Source organism: Amphiprion ocellaris, chromosome 6, assembly GCF_022539595.1.
Source record: "Amphiprion ocellaris isolate individual 3 ecotype Okinawa chromosome 6, ASM2253959v1, whole genome shotgun sequence".
Classification (NCBI taxonomy): domain Eukaryota; kingdom Metazoa; phylum Chordata; class Actinopteri; family Pomacentridae; genus Amphiprion; species Amphiprion ocellaris.
The window spans coordinates 21,034,753-21,052,653 of NC_072771.1; the positions used below are offsets into that span (position 1 = coordinate 21,034,753).

General features: G+C 41.8%; 1 protein-coding gene across 1 annotated transcript in view; it reads left to right on the forward strand.

The window, feature by feature from the left end:
* Nucleotides 1-1,289: 1,289 nt before the first annotated feature.
* Nucleotides 1,290-17,901, forward strand: part of adgrv1 (adhesion G protein-coupled receptor V1) — a 117,210-nt gene continuing 100,598 nt past the window's right edge. Inside the window, 3 exon segments of the mRNA XM_055011477.1 lie at nt 1,290-1,757; nt 14,021-14,205; nt 14,925-15,074. Of these exon segments, the coding sequence (XP_054867452.1) occupies nt 14,023-14,205; nt 14,925-15,074 (333 nt within the window). The 5' untranslated portion in view covers nt 1,290-1,757; nt 14,021-14,022.

Genomic DNA, 17,901 nt, shown 5'->3' on the forward strand with positions numbered 1-17,901 from the left:
CCACTGACAACCCAAACGTTCGGAGCCCGGTTGTAATCGCAAGGTGGCGCCAAATGTCCAGTTAATGTGTTACAGTCTCTATTATTACTATCCCTCTTTTTATAAATGTTGGTTTTTATTTACATAGACTACTTTTTTTGTTTAGAACCAGACAACAAGCACGATTTTGTATAGAAATTAATATCTTTTTATTATTGTTGTTGTTCAAACTTCTGTATTCATAGCAATATTAGCTAGTTTAATACAATTAAACCAGATTTGACCAAATTCGGCCTTGGAAATAAAAAATACATGTTTTGGCGGCCAGGACGCTCTTGTAAAAGAGATTCTTACTTTTCTACTAAAATAAAAGTTAATAAACAAACAAACCAAGTAAGAAAGTTTGTTTATATAATACATTATCATAAATAGACGTTATTCAAAAATATTTTACAGGCAAATGTAGTAAAATGACATTATTGAATTTAAAAAATGGGGGAAAAATAGTGCAAACAAGCCATGTAAAGTGAACTCAAATTTTAGCGAATAATTAAACCACAATTTTAAGTTTTATTGCTTTTAATTGCTTTTAATTGGTCATTTGGTGCACAACGTTAAATGCTGACAAGTAAAAAGTTTTGAAAGAAGGATTTAAGGAATATATATATATATATATATATATATATATATATATATATATATATATATATTCCTTGTGATATGAGACAAGATTATGTGTATTTCAATAAGTAGGGCCTTAAATTCATTTTTGTATGTTTTACTGAGTTGGAAGTGTCTAATGGTCTTATGAGGGAGGCCAGTGAGTCCACTCTCTGGTAGACCCAGAGTTTCTTAGTTTGGTTGTTTTTAAGATGCTTGAATGAAGATTTTGTCACATGGTTGTTGAAATTTAAGTCCTCATCAATGATTATACTGTAGTCTCTTGACCTGTGTGTTAAAACAAACAAAAAAAAAAATCCAAATACTGTTCATTAGTATGGAAGATATGCAGAGTAAACTCAACTAACAGCTTAACTCTGGGTCTGCTAAATTCAATTGACCCCAGTAAATGGTATGACGCAAATTCTAAAATATTTACCTGTTGCTTACTTATAATAAGCTGTGGACATTAATACTCATATTTGGGAACATGTGCTGTATGTTTGGGTCAATTTGCTATTAAGTTTTGCCAGGTTTGAAGTTACTTTAAGTACAAGTGTGTATAGTTGAGTGACAGCAGCAGTGGAGAGGAGAGCTGTGCCTGTTCGGATCACACGGTGGAGCTGTCTGCCGCCACACGGTGCGCTCCGTGCTGTGCACCCCGGAGAGACAAATGGGATTAAAACATCTTGTCTCATTAGTCAGCGACCGGGAGACGAGCTTGAGTCTGTGAGTAGCTGCGAACTAATCTTTCTTCTGGGACAGTGAGCCGTGTTTTGTACAGTAGCAGCAGCTTCCACATGGCTGCAGGAGCCCGGAGCTGAGTGTGGAGAGCAGAAGGAGCAGAGACCGGAGACCGCTGCGTCTCCCTCATTTCAGTCCCGTTACATGACAGACGCGCTTCATCCCATGTTGGCCACCGGGAACTAAAAGCTACCGAAGGAACAGCCGATCCAGCAGGGACTTTGAAAGCGAACAATACAAAAACAATGCAGTTACTCACTGCTGTTTGAGAAGAGGTGGAGCTGCGGATCCAAGGAGCGCGTACCGATGTTCTTCACAGCAATAAAGATACCATAGTCATTTATCTTGGACTGAGAGGCCAAGCAAGGTGTCAGGTAAGTTGGCAGGATTTATGTTGTGACTCTTTGAGGAGATGTTTCTGTCTGTCACTGTGATTACGAGCGAACAGTGAGGATGTGTGGCGAGCAGTAAAACTTTGCAGGATTCATTTCATGGAGAAAGACCTGAGGATGAGATGAGATGTCTTTGTGGCGCACCGCTACGCCGTCTGTCGGACAATGCAGCCGATTTATTTTTTTTTTCAGTAAGCGAGTCAGAAAATGATTGGTGACTCCATCCTCTATTGCCAGTGGCAGATTGATAGCGCAGAGAATAAAGGAAACAAATGAGTAGCGATACTCCTCATCAATTATGCCAGACAGCTCAAGCAGACGTATTGTGTAAGACTATAAGAAAACGATTAAAAGTGGTTGGCCACTGCTAATTTCTTTTTGCGCCTTGCCAAAAATACCCCTTGGAGCAGCTAATAAAATTGAAAAGCCTAAATATTGATTCAACGCAATCAGTAAATGAATAGCCGGGCAGCCCATTGAGGACGGAGACAAACGCTTCCATGGTTACATCCAGGATCTCCAGTGTGATTACTGCGCTTTGTGTGGGTTTTCTCTCTCCCACTGAAATAAAACAACAACTGCCACACATGGTGAGCCGGGGACCCTCTCATAAAGAGTCCGCTGACTAATCTATAGGCTTACTCGGGCCATAAGTAATCTTGGCACACTCTGAGTTGCGCACATGTGCTGCTACTGTTAAATAAACGAGTGGTGCCTGTAGTCTCATTGTGCTGCCGCTTCTTTGAGTATTTTACGCAGATGTCCGGGCTCCATAATTTACACCACTTGATGGGGTGGTTTTTTTTTTCAGTCCCCTGAATAATTGAATATGTCCTCCTTATCTCTAATTGATTTGACATGATGTCATCTCGGTGCGTCCCTTGCAAATCTCTTTTGTTGGCTCCTCCGTGGAGCCTCAGCGGAGTTAAATCCTTTCTCTCAAGGGTGGGAGCTGCTTCTGTATCCATTCAGCAGTTACACCTGCTCTTCCTCAGCACTAGCCTGTACTGTTAACTGTTTCTGAAATGTAGAAAAGGAGGGAAATCATTGAAGTCAGTCTGTTTCTTTTTTCTTTGTTTGCAAAGAAGCAGCAAAACTTGCCATGGGATTTGATTTCCTCAGACCTGCAATCTCTGTTCCCATCATTCCCAAAGCACACATGTCACAGTGAGTTTATTTTCTGCAGATCTGGATCCTCTAAGATCCTCACTAGCTCAGAGCTCAGGTCCTTTGTTTGTCATTGTTTATGTCATCGCCTGGCAGGGGTCAGCCCCCATTCGCCTGTGTGAGGGTCTGAATGTGATTCACTGGGCGGAAACTGTTTTACTGCCTGCCTCTCTCCCCTTCTGTCTCACCCTCCTAATGGCTGCACAGTACAAAAGGGGGCAGTGCCATAAACAGAGCCTGTTCATTGATGAAAGGTGCTCAAGTGTTGCACGTAGCAGACAGGACGAGATTGATGTTTGGGTGGGGATGAGAGGGCTTGTGCATTCTCAGTGTGTGCTAGTAGAGGGAATAAGTGCAGCAAGGCACAGCTCTACATGCACTTCACCCACCTGCAACAGGCGTCACCCCTCCCTCGACTGATCTGCGCGCCAAGGAGTCACTGTTGGGAGCATGAACTGCACAGCAGATCTGTTGAATGAAGAGTTGAATTGGAACTTTGCACGACTTAACACCTGTTCTACTGTACAGACACTTGTGATTCTTCTTGCAGTTCACAGTAGTTCCATATTGCTTCACAGATATTAGCAATAGTTATGAAAACAAGCTTTTTTTTAGTGTTTTCTATGCCTTACCATGTCCTCTTTTTTCACATGGTGAAAACTCAGGCCCAAGGAGGGCAATGCCCATTTATACAGCTCAGTTTATAACAAATTGTTGTAAAACTTGTCTTCTCTGCAGCATGTTCTCTGAATGTAATTTTTTTTATGATGTGGGAAGAGAAAACCAGCAGAACTACCTATGACAACTCTTATTAGCTATGGTCTGGTTTTCATTTCCACACCTTGAGAGGGTGCCTGCCTCCCCGTTTCTTTCTCAAACGACCACTTCCTTCGTGCAGAAGAACAATTCATAATCCTTTGGTGCAAAACGCTCCAGATGTCTACCTTAAACCTTGTGTACGCTATGGAGGGATCCAGCCAGGCTCACTGAATGCTTATTCAAGAGGCTGAACCCTAGGCGTTAACAACTTTCAAATACAAAAATCAAATCCCCAAAATATTCTCTCGGAAGGGACAGATTTTTAGCCATACATTGTCACAGTTTACAACTGAGATGTGTACGATTTCCCCATGCCTTTAAAATACAGTACAAAATCTTTAAATTTGCTAATTTGTATGGAGAACAAGGTACAAAGAAAACAGAAGAATGAGGTAAATTGGGAAATAGAAAAATATGTACACAAACATGTTCTGTCATGCATTTTCAAAAACAGTTTTCTATGGTTGTTCATTGAAGCAGTTTCCTGTAATGTACATAGCAAGGTTTACAGGTTATCATTCCAAGACAGAAGTTAGGTTAAGTCACTTCTTTCCATGTTTGCTGTCTTTTCAGTGTATTGCTTCTTAATTACGTGATATTTGGCCCGTGTAGGGAATAAAATGCACTGCTATGGACAGACAGTATAATTAGGACTTTCAACTCCAGGAGACAGAAGAGCACAGGACTGTGCCACTGAAGCAAAGAAGAAAACGCAAATCCAGGAAAACGTGTATCATATACAAACTTATGTATACCATTCTCATTTCGGTGTTGGAAATAATTTATTGCTGAAATCTGATGTAGTTCATGTTCGATATCAATAAGTAAGCAGGACCTGCCTTAATGTGTTCATGTCGTCTGGTTGTTTATCTGATCCAATGCCACACAGTCTGGAAGCTCTGATGAGGAATTAAGTGAGTGTGCAAAGTCCTAAATAAGTCATAAATAAGTTCCTTATAGTACTCTCTGGGAGTTTATTACTTTGTTTTCAAAAGTCATTATGACAGTTCATGCTTATGCACGACGGACAGTATCATGTTTTACTAGTTGTTGTCCTTGGAGCAGAGGGACAGGAAAGCGGTGGGCTGTCAGTGATGGCCAACAATCCTGAGGTCGCCTTAGTGGGACTGACCAACCACATATTGTTCCCGGTGAGAGGATTCTAGTACAGCTGTTGCACTGAGCCCTCGGCCATGACCTCGCTGTCAACTCTCATAATCAGACGCTCATACGTACACACGTGCATGTACACTTACACACATGCTTTTGTTGCATCTGGTTCTCCAAAGAGACAACGTCATTCATCTGCTGAGCTTCTCTGTTCAAGTAGTAAACTTGACCTCTGACCTCTTTGTTGTCAGGAAAGCCAGTGACCTCACATAGGTCAGCCTCACCGCCTTTTCTACCTCTTCATCTGAATATAATGCATGGTCAGTTTCTGTACTTTCTCCAACAACAGTGAAAAAACATTCATTTACCCTCAGGTATTTTTGTTGTATATGCACTACATTCTGTAGCAATTGTATTTAAATGCAAGTCAAATCAAGCAGCTATTATTCATTTCAGCATGCAAACTGCATTGAAAGTCAAGGCAGGAAGCACACACACAGTGACAAGCTTTGCTGGGACATCAAAAAATAGAGAGAAGTGAAAAAAACACAGAGGAAGATTATGTACTCTGGTTTACATTAGCTTGGCTAGACTGTGCAAATTAAATTATGTTTCAAGCAGCTCTGAAGGCATTTATTCGTTTCCTTTTTATTTCAGTGATCATTGAATGACGTGTTGTCCCTAAACGCTACAGCCTTATTTGATATATGAACAAATCGCTCGTTGTTCTTCATTGATATTATTGTTTAAACATGTGAACCCCCGCATAGATCCCTCTGCCTGGCCATAAACCCCAATGTGTTCTACCCCACACGCAGCCACGTGGAACTCATCGAACGAGGCGCCCTGCTTCCCGTCATGCTTTAGACAGATCAGGTTGAGCGGATCACACTTTGTGTCCAGCTAGAAGAACATCCTGATACTGTTCTTTCTTTGTTAGTGCTAAAACTTTTTCTCACTGGGGTCTTTGTGTGTGTGCACGTCTGTATGAGAGAGACAGAGCGTGAAAAAGAGTGAGCTTCATAAAAGAAGCGTTGTGTCCGTTAAAAACAAACCTGTTGATGTAGATCATCAATCTTCCACAACTGCGAGTTCTCTTCATCTCCGTTCAGCCTTATTTATCCACCCTCCCCCATGTGTGCGTATGACCCATCGCGTTTTATTTCATCTGCACTCATCTCCACCCCCCCATCAGCCCCGTCCCTTACACCAGCCCCTCTTTCTTTTCTTTTCTTTTCTTTTCTTGTCTTTCTCTGTTTATCTCTCACTTCCCTCATTGTACTGTTGTTGGTCATGGTAGAGGAATTCCACAAGTAGGTTGGGGTGGTTGATCCGAGCACGGCTGCGATGTGGCGGGGTGTGTTTATTGTTGTAGAAAGATGTATTCATCCACTTTTTTTTTCTCAGTCCCTGTCATTACAGACAATAGCTTTGTGAGTAAAACATCTCAAGGCATTGGGATGCCTTGGTAATAAATAGAAAACCTCTCTGCATTTTTGTGTGAAGCCATACAGGAGGAAAGCTATTCATTGAATGTGATTAGTGTGTTTGGGTAAAATGTCTGACAGGATTCAAACACGTGTGTCAGTTGTGTGTATGACTGAATTAGTGATTCTATAAACTTGATGACCAGATCGATTGAAGCAATGAGCGTTTTCATTATTTTCTTCTCAAAATCAAGATCTGTCGACCACACTTGTTCAGGAATTTGCTTCCTCCTCAATCCTGCCATCTGGCCGTTAGTTTCTCAGCGCTGCAAAGGCCTGAAAGAGGGGGCTATCCTGCACCTACTGTACCGAGGATGTGTGTGCAGTGCGTGTCCTTGTTTAGAAGTGATAGAGTAGAGCTGGGAGAAAAGAAGGGAGTCTGAATAGGATGGTTTGGATTCTGGTGGAGAGGAGGCCAGCATGCCAAAAAGTGGGAGAAACAAAAGAATAGAGAACTGTGGCAATGTTAGAAATGCACACAAAACACAAAAAAAGGAGCATGAGTGAACAAAAGCCTGCTCCTTAAAATTGTGTGCTGGTCAGTGAATCGTAAAGTCCCGCTTCATCTCCAATGAAAATACTCCCCCGTTCTGGGTTGCCTCTCTGTTTTGGGAACTCTTTTGAAATGCAATTAGCATTTCATCCAGGCCCAACCGGTTACATGCAATGAAGTAATACCCTTTCTAATTTGGCCCTTTGGTCTGTGAAGCTATGGAGAGCACAACCTTGTTTAATCCCTTGAAAGAAAGTGTTTTTCTGTCTGCCTACATCACTCTGTGTCATACAGGCTAATCAGTCAGCCAATGCTTGAACTGGAAAACACTCTAAGTTGCTCATGCACTGGTTCCTACTCAATTGGAACCACTTTTGTCCTTCTATATTCCTCGCTTTCCAGTGTTTCCTAAGAAGAAGAAAAAAACCCTTGTTTTGAGTTGGGGATGCGAGATGCCGTTGGCTCAACTTAAGAGCAGCAGACCACGGCCGTGTGGACAATACCTCAGGAAAGCGCTCCCTCTCTCTGTTTCTTTTTTTCACAGTAAAATGCACACTTGATTGGCAGTCTCTTGCCCTTAAAGGAGAAATGCCTGGTTTGAGAAGTATCGTCTGACAATAGCTGGAGGGCTGACCTCATGCATTTTTGTTCTTTAGAGAGGTATTCATTCAGCTGCTTTCTAGTCCCCGTATGTGGAATGGCATAATTTGGTTGCAAATCAGGACACTGCCATCCTGATTTCACAACAATCTGTTCCCCCCATTCTTGCTGAACTAAGTTTTCTGTTCTTTTCCCCTCAAAATACATAAAGTTTTGTTTTTCGGGTAGAACTCTCCAAAATAAGCCCAGTGAGTAATGCAGTGCTTTTGTCAGATTTAATGATGTATGTTTTAGCTCTACTCGCTTATTAAGTTTCTTAATTTCTTCTCCCCAACTCCTCTGCATGGCGAGAACATTCACTGATCTAAAAATATCAGAGGCTGAAACTACATGTGAAGTGCAATTATGGGCTTGTGAGTTGACCGGGAATGGTAGCCGCGGCTATGCCGAGCTGAGAACGGACGGTGGGTGGTTTCTGGGGTAGCGGCTGACACACACTGGGCTGGTGGCATCGCTTAGTGTGGAGTACTGCGCAAACAGAAACCAGTCCAATAAACAGAAGAGAGGAGCCTCTGTGGTTTTTGGCCAAATACATATTATGAGACTTACACATGAAAACTGAGTTAATATTATAGCCTCTCTATGAAACATATCTTGTCCGTGTGCAACAAATGAAACAATAGCATTACTGATATGTTTGTTCTCTATTTGTTCTGTTTATTTTTGGGTTTAAGGTGCAGTGTCAGCAGCAATCAGACTGTTTTGGAACCTATTTGAATTGAACACTCAAATTACATTTGTATTTAGTTTGACCTTCGAATAATTAATTGGCCATCCAACCGCAGGGCACTTCCATATTCCAGAGTTAACAGTGCTAATGAAGGATTGGCTCTAGAATAACCTCTCACTTTAAATATAAATAAAGACTGATTAAGACATATTATCACCTCTTTCTGTTCTTTTCTGCCACACACACCATCTATCTGTGTGTGTGTTTACTTCTCTGTTTATTTCTGTCAGTATCAGTTACACAATTTGTTTGCATGATTGTTGTTTTTAGAATGAATTTGTACTGAGGACACACAGAAATGTTCCAGGAACAGTTATATTAGTTGATGTTAATGACAGAGCAGTTTCTTTTTGTGGCCAGACTGACTCCAGATCACCGACCAGAGCTGTAAGATTGATGAATGAGATCCCACTGCAGGCCTCCCAGTGTCAGACAACTGGAGATCACTTTCTATGTGTGTGTGCGTGCGTATATATATATATATATATATATATATATATATATATATATATATATATATATATATATATATATATATATATATATAGATATATACGCATGTGCACTTGACTAACTGCCAGATAAAACCACGTTCTCTTCACCATGGGCGTCTGAGGACCAGGGAAGCCTCAGGGCAGGGATGCCGCATGGGAAAGCCCTTGATTAAAACTCTAAAGACTGTTATCCCACACACCCTCAACCAGAAAGGAAGTGAGGGTATTGCTTTCCACTTTTAAAGCTTGCAATACTGAGTATTCTCAGTGAAAGGGGAAACGCCAAGTCCTTGGTTATGGTTACAGAGGCTGGTATTTTGCCCCGAGAAGTGCCCAGTGGGGAAAAGGGATGACAGCTGCTGTATTTAATGGGATGGAGAACTGATACATGTTTCCTAGTGAAAAAGAGATGAATTAAATTGTCTCACTGTCAAACATTACCGCCTGTAGGATCAAAATCATAATACCTGCGTCAGTTACCCATTCACCTTACTTACTGCAGCTGGCACATGACACTTTCTATGCAGGGAATCTTGCAGCATCATGCTTACTACCATCGTCTGACTGTAAAGTCTTACAGTGAATAATTGATGCTAAAGATTACGACACAGAGGCCACTGTCAGGAGAAACCCAAGAGGTATCAGCGGCAAGCATTGACCCCAAGAGCAGCCCTGCAACCGGACACCTCCTCAGCACCTCTGACAGGGATATCCAGTAGATCAGTGAGTGAGTGTGTGTGTTGTGTGTGTCTGCAACGGATCCGTTGTAACAGTTTTTGTCAACCGGGCTCTTAACACCAGTGTGCCGCTTTAAGATTGACCGACAGGTGATGGGGTCAAACCCCTACAGACCAACTCTGTTTTATCACTGCAGCTCACCGTGCTGCTTTTCAGATTTCATTTTGCTGAGAAGTGCCAGGTGATGAGCTATGCATCACAGATAAGCAGAAAGAGTTTGTCTCCAAAAAGAATGAAGTGATAAGACAGAGAGATAAGAAAAGGAGATAAGTCAGTAATTGCAAGTAGTGAAGGGATACACTACCTTGGAGCATAGTGCCGTGCAAAATTATTTTCCAGAAATCTTGTGTTTTTGCATGTTTCTCACACTTAAATGTTCCAGATCATCAATGTAATGTTTTTTTAATTGAATAATATACAGCAATAACCCACAAAACACAAAATGCTGTTAATAAATGATGGTTTATTGAAGAATTATTGTAAACCTATATCACCCCTGTGACAAAGTAGTTGCCCCCCTGAACCCACTAACTGGTTGTTAGCAGAAATAACTGCAGTCAGATGTTTGTTACAGCTTGTGATGCAGTCTTTCACATCACCGTGGAGGAGTTTTGACCCACTCTTCTCAGCAGAATAGTTTTAATTCGGCCACATTAGATGGTTAGAACTGTCCTTTGAAGTTCTTGCCACAGCATCTCAATTAAATTCAGTCCGGACTTTGACTAGGCTACTCCAAAACCTTAATTTTGTTCTTTTTGAGCCATTCAGAGGTGGACTTGCTTGTATGCTTTGGGTCGTTGTCGTGCTGCATAAATCATTTGTGCTTTAGCTTTAGGTCAGGAATTGATGGGTGGATATTCTCCAGGAGGATTTTCTTATAGAGAGCACTGTAGATGTGTTTTGAGTGTACATTTGCATATGTGTTTGTGTCTTTCTCATACATTGTTCTGTTTACCTTTGATCTGAGCTAAGCTGGTGAAACGGGTGGACTCCTGGGGCACAGCGCTAAGAAACTTTCCTGGCAAGCACAAAGCCAGCTTGTGCAAGAGGACCATAATTCCTAAATGACTCTGAATATTAAAGGGAAGAAAGAACTATTATGTGCGGGACAAAAATGGTTTCGGTGAAAACAGGTTCAAGGTCGGGGCTTAACAAGACCATAATCCAATTTAAACAACAATTTTAGAAATTTGTAACTTATTCTCCATGGGGAATGACTCAGTGTTATCCGGGCTAAAGGTTAATGTCCATTTGAGCTTTTTGAATTGTCAACAAATACATCTGACAATGCATCGTTGTTCTGTCGAGGATGAAAACAATAACGTACTTCATATATTTCACCAAGACTATATATAGTAGGTGTTACATATTTATTGGACACAGTTTGTGTTCCAAGAAATAAAGTAATGCAATATAGAGGAAAAGTCAGTTAACTGAGGTTGAAGTTACAGAATAAGTCAATAAAAGCAATTTTGGATGTTCACAATGTGAAGTCTCTTTAGTTGTGGTGTTTTCTGTGGCTTGTTAGAGCGCCAGGTCCCAGAGTCCTCAACCCAGCCATCATTTTTTTGGTCCTCTGGTGCAGAGTGTTTGTGATGGACACTGTGTTTTCTCTGTAACATCCTGGAATGTCACCCAGCTGTCTGTCTGAGCTTTGAGACAGCGCATTTTAGATGCATATGCTGACCGTGGCAACTCTGGCAAACACATTTGTGTAAGCAAACGTGCACGCATGAGTGTGTGTTTTTCTGTGCACCTCTCTGCATGAACTCTGACTCCCAGTCTTATCAATGTCAGAGGTCTGCGCCAGGCTCTCCATGCTGCCTTTAGCTGTGACAGACAGATCTGCAGGGCTCCTGTAACTCCTGGGGTTAGGGTTGGCACAATGCATGATGCCAGCACAAAAAGTACCCCGCTGCTTGCAAAACAGACCTGTGCCATCCACACAGCATCTGTTTTGTATTAGACTCTCTGAAGAAAGTGTGGCATCTTCGTCACCAACACCGTCCCTTTCTGTTTTGATGTAGCGTTGCTAGGAGTTCAGAGGGCTGGATGCTTGCTTCCATCCTTTTAAAAAAATGGTCTCGATGTTAGGCAATCATTTGGAAGGTTTGAGATTTTGAGGATTTACTGGGAGCAGTCTGTGGGATGTCATACCATTTGTTTTGGGAACTGAACAGTCATGTCATAGGATGCCATGATGATGATAAAATTGTGGTAACTTTGGGCAGAGTTTACAACCTGTGACCACTAAGATATTGCCATCATCAAAACAGACATCAGGTGCCTTAACTGTCTGATATAACTCAATCAGGCAGGCAGGTGTCCATATGCTCTGAAACTTTTAGGTGCAAAATTATTAAAACACTTGTAGACCAGTGCAGATTAGTACTGTGTAAGTCAGTTTCAGTCAGATGATGCAAAAAAAGAAGGTTTATGGCAAATCACTCAAGCTTTAAGTCGGTGATTCAGGAAGTTCCCAACCCCAGGAGAGAGAGCATGGCAAATAACAGGATTTATTCAACCCTGGCCCCTCTTTGTCCAGCAATACACTCACCTCTGTTCTGCCTTAGCCTCGCCCTCTGTTCCCCACTGTCCTGCCCTGCTACCCACCAGCTCTAAATCCCTTTTTGATGGCTTTCCCAGGAACCTCTCGACCGCTGGCATGTGTGTGACACATGCAAACTCGCACACACACGCATGCACACACACACACACACACACACACACACACACACACACACACACACACACACACACACACACACACACACACACACACACACACACACACACACACTTGACTTCAAGTCCATCATACAGACTCTCACACACAGGCAATATGCTCTTTCTCTCTGTCACATCGACACTATTACATCAGTTGATTCTGACTGTATTTGTCAAGCAATAGCTGCTAATGCTCTTGAGGCTGACAGTCTGATTGATGGATGGTTGCTATTTAAACACCCGCCAATACTGAGAATAACCCCGATTGATATAACAGTAATGGAACAAGTGAAAAATGGGATATTTTCAATGTCCAACTTTCCTAAATGAATTGTGTGCATGAAAAAAAGAGCCCAAACAGCATGACTTCATCCACTGTAGCTGCTGATGTTGTTGTTTCAACCTTGTAATTAAGAGCAAATATTTTTTAAAAGACCTTCCGTGATCATACTGTTGGCGAAGCTGTGTGGTGCAGATTATGAATGGGATGGGTAAAAGGCAGCAGGGAAGGAGGGGGAGAGACAGGACGGAGTGGCCGCAACTTAGCTTTACGCTGTCTCCACCCCGCTTGTCATGCTGTGTTGTTTTGTTGTGTTAACCATGACAACTGTCTCAATGGCTCCATCCAGCTTTGGGATTATTCTGGGTGAGAGAGCTAAGCAGGAGATGACAGAAGAGAGATGAGAGGAGAGGAAAACCAGAGGAGAGATGAGGAAGCCTGACAAGAGGAGTGGAAGGCAGAGGGGGTGTAGAAGAGACAAACTGGGAAGGGAGGATTATTAGAGGAAACAGGGGAGCAGGAAAGATCATTAGAGAGAGAGAGTGAGACGAGAGTGTCGTTAACGCATATTTACACGGGATGGCATGACTTTAGCTTCATGTGGTCAAGAAGAATTAACTCAGCAACGACTGCTTCAACAGTTATGACAACATGACAACAGCAATTGGAATTATGGAATAATGTCATGAATCATTTAGACCACAATGACTAGCAGGCCTGCAAGCCAGCCTGGCTGCACATTATAAAAAGCCAGCAGGCCTTCTGAACATCTGGCCACTCAATACTGCCTGTAAATCACACTAGTTTTCATGTGTGATGACTGCGTATTTTTACATTTTATTACAAGCATCCTTTAGTGTAACAAATATAGGATGCGTTTATTCAGTTAGTGATAGCACAGCCACTGGGCTTGAACCTTATTTTGAATATTCTACTCAGCACAGTTTTACAAAAGTTTACAAGAGTTTGTTTTGTGTGTGTGTGTGTGTGTGTGTGTATGTGTATGTGTGTGTGTGTGTGTGTGTGTGTGTGTGTGTGTGTGTGTGTGTGTGTGTGTGTGTGTGTGTGTGTTTGAATCTTTGTAGTTGTGATCCGAGTTTTTTTTGTAAATACATCTGTAATTTCATGTCCATTGAGCTTCCTTGTTGTGCTCATTTCTGTTTTTATTTTGAATTCTCTACATCCTACACTACTTTTGCTGCTGTATCACAGATGTCTCTGAATTAAGACTTTTCCTTATGTTGTTTTTGTGTCTGTGTAGTCTGATAGGTTGTCATTTAAACTGCCTTTCTTAATGAGTGATGAGGAGGTGTTCCTGCACATTTTTTTTTTACAGACAATTTGTGCACAAATCTCTAAAGTATTAAATCTGTAGTGGGTTAATGTATGCAAAGAATGAACTAAAATAATTTTCTGTTGCTTATTTAATTTGTAAACCTCTCCAGATAATATTCTTACTGGCTTCTTTCAGTGCACACATATTGTCTGTTTTTCCTGCATATTTTACAATATTTCTTCCATATGCTTCCCGTTTTTGTAGGAATGCTCCCTGTCCTCCTGCTAGCTGGGTTGATTCTGGCTCTGTCCATCCCTGGCACCACGTCAGAGTCAGCCACGCTGCGGTTCCTCGGGGAGACGGACTTTATTGTGAACGAGAGCAACGGAGTGGTCCGACTGGTCATAGAAAGAGTGGGAGACCCGATCAACGTGACAGCTGTGGTCGAGGTAGGACACTGATGACTTCTTACTCATTATGTGGCAATGCTCAAGTGTGCAATCCTTTTGTACTAGAAATATTTTTCTAATAAAAAAAATGATTTCCTGTCAAAATACTGTCAAGTTTAGCTGTTATGTGTATTAACCAAAGAGTGAAGATTCTTAGTTCACTGCTTTGGAAATAGACAGATTTTGGCTTTATGCCCTCCACATGGGGTCCAGTGTCAGCTGCTCACAGTTGGTGTCTGGAAAGGCAAACTGGCCATGCAGTGGAGAGTGGTTGGGGGGGTTTCCTGTGCTTCTTGATATCTTTACCATATTTCTTGTTACATGAACTATTAAGCCTGGGCAGCTTTAGTAGTTAATGAAATACGGTGTAACATCAGACTTCCTTCCAGGAACAAATGGGCACAGATAGAAAAACACAAAACCTCAAGATCAAGCAGGCTCAAGTAGAAAGGAAGTAAATCAAAAAGAACATGATATCTGCTCTCTGCTGGAAGAAAGAGCTGAAACATGCAGAAACATCAAGCCAGGGGCATCCTACTGGCACAGTTGCAAATCATGCACCGGCATCATCCTGGGTTCAAACCCATCTTTGATCTTTTTTCATGTTGTTTCTCACAGTTTCCCACTTTTACATGAATGTGTAAATCCTCTCAACAGAAAACCAACAAAGAAGAAGCAATTTTGCTTTAGTTAAATGGTGCTGTCTTTTATTCATTCAGCTGGAGGGAGATGACACAGGGGACTTTCACACGGTTGATGCAGCAGCCATCCTGCACTCCACTGAGTCCAGTAAGACTGTCTTCATTGCTGTGACAGATGATGACTTGCCTGAAGCAGATGAGATATTTACCTTCAACCTCAGACTGCAGGTAAATTCCTGTTGCTTGCCTGATGTTTTGTGTATGTGTGTATTCCACCTTTTTCTGTGCAGACCTTTATATGTTGTATTTATGGAGCTTTGTGGTAGTTCAGGTTGGCACAGAGTCAGTGGTCGTCACAAGCTCTATCTTGACTTCAGTCCACCCTAGCCAGTTCGTGCGCTGTATAACTGAGGCACTTTCATTCATTCTACCGGCTCTCTGCTAATCACATCGCTACTATACCAGCCTCTACGGATCTGTAAATCATCTCCCCCTCCTCCCCAGCGTCCTCCTTTGAAAAAATGGTTTCTCTTGTTGAAACTGTGTCCATTTAAATACTAATGCGATCATGTCAGTCTGTGCCATGCTTGCTCAGATTGTTCCAGAGCATCACTAAAACTGAACTCCCAGCCAATCTCAAGTTTATGCCTGAAATTAATGATTCAGTTTGAGTCCGATCTTAAAAAAAAAAAAAAAAAAGTGCCATATTATCTCCTTCACCTCCGTCTCTCTCTTATCTGCTGCTCTTACTTTCCTCCCACAAAGTTTCACTGTTCAATCTCTGACCCCGACCATCTTAAAGCCTAACCCCAGCTACTGAGCAGTGGGGTGTGGGGGCGTCACACAGGAAACCCTGGGTGGCTCTGAGCTGCAGGGCTTTGATGTGTGTGCTCTGTAGGACTTTTCCAAGGCTGGTCTGGGTGGGGCCAAATATTGTGCGTGTCTCTGAGGTTCCCCATGAAAAAGCACTTCTGTGAAAAGGGACTAACTTTGACAGCCACAGCTTCACCACACATAAAAATAAAGTGTTTATCTCATTTACTGTTATTATTGACTTCAATAGGCATGGTGTTTATTTATAGATATGTTGTGGCTTCACCATTGTAATTGACATTCTACTGCAGATGAAAGCTTAGGCTGTTAGAATGAGTGAATGAATGAATGGATTCACAACCAAGGAAATGAAAATAATTTGATGCACTTTGAGGAGTTTATACTGCCACTGCCAGCACCATATCACAAGGTACTGCATACTCCTGTATTCTAGTCTGAGATAGTCCAAGATTAAAATCAGAAGTTGTACAGATGGCCTGCAAGTTTTGCTTTTTGTGCATGTTATTGTGCTTTTACTATCGTGCACAAGGTTATATAGGTCAGCTCTGTAGTTGTAAACTTTGAAAATGATTTTTAATTGGGATACATTTTGAACACTTGTCAAAGGAATTACCATCTCAGTTCAGGATGCCTTACACCTTGAGACAATCTCCATGGTTTCATGTAGCCTTTAGCAGTCAGGTTTGATTGATGAGCTGGCGGAGGTGGGGTGTTGATCTTGTTGTCTGCCCATCTTGTCCTTCACTTAAAGACCTAAGATAAAGGTCATTGTGAATCACTGTCAGCTATGTACATCTACAAAATATCAACAATGGAACAGCTGTCAGCGGGAGTGACTTTCCCCACATCGTTTTCAATTTGATGCTACATTTTTGTGACATCTGGTTAAAATCCAGTAGCACAAGCCCATATTTAGCCTGCCACTAGAGTGAAAGACCAGATGAGGCCCCCTTATCCCTTCTGTTTACACTATGGCAGAGACAAAGCTTTGGCCAAATGCTAGTCTATCGGCTTACTGAAGGACTGTCAGGGGGACGAATGTGCTTCACAAGGGGTGTCACAGATCAAGCACAAGCAAGGAATAAGGGCTTTATCTGGGTACATTTATCATTTCTGACAGATAAACCTGTTTCAATAGGAAAAGTTGTGCTGACTTTGTTACAAGTTGAGCATCACAAACAAAGATGTTACAGAGAAATAGTGTCAGATTGTAGAGCATAGCAGGTGCAGCCAAACAAAATGTAGGAACACACGGTGGGTTGTAGCATGTTAGATTCACAGAAGCAGGGTTTATTTAGTGGTACATGAGTTCAACAAAGCTGGCTTTTAAGTGGCTTTGTGAAAGCGTGTGGATTCTGTGTCTGTGAGTTGACCTGCTACAAGAGCTCAGCATCAGAAAGAAAGCTCTGTTACAACCAGGAAAAGCCCTGTTTGAATAGAGGGATGAATGCAAGCGGCCTCAGTGCTTTCTTGTTCTTCACTCTCTCCTTCGCTTGCTCTCACCTTCATACACAAGCACATACAGGAGATAAGCTAAGGATTTTAAGTTGGCAGAAAAAAAAGAAAAATATTTTAATAATGCTCTGGGTAAGAAAATGTTTCTGTTTAACACATTATGTCACGACTATAGCAACAGGTTGTTTTCCAGAATGCTTTCAGATATTCTAATGAGGCTCTGTCCAGATGTTTGCATGTTGCAAAGGGAATTTGAATTTTTGGTGAATACCTGCGTAAGAAACCTGATCTCAAACATGATGAATGTCAGCACAGTTCACCCATTAAATGCTTTAAGAACACTGATAAGCTGACTAAAACCTGCAAAGTTACACCAAAACAAATCTGTGTTTTCCCTTTTCAACAATGTAAAGCTTAGAGCAAGAGAAAGCATTCTTTGCACAGATCAGAGGTTATGGTTTTGTCAAGTTAGAAACTCACACTGTTAAGCTTTGTGAAATTACTGTGTGATTTTAAGCATGCAGGGATTTTAGGTTTGTCAGGTCTTAGTGCCGAATCACAGCGCACAGCACAAGTCCTGAAGAGGTGCCCCACTGAGAGCTAACCTGACAAATCAACTGGGATGAAACCGGTACTTCCTGTCTTTGTGCCTTCTCACCAGGGTCACTCAGTGGGAGCACAGGAATGAAGTGGAGATAACGGATGAGGCAGTTGTTCTGACTCTTCACATGAGCACAACTGTCAGAATTAACTGTTGGGGGGAGGT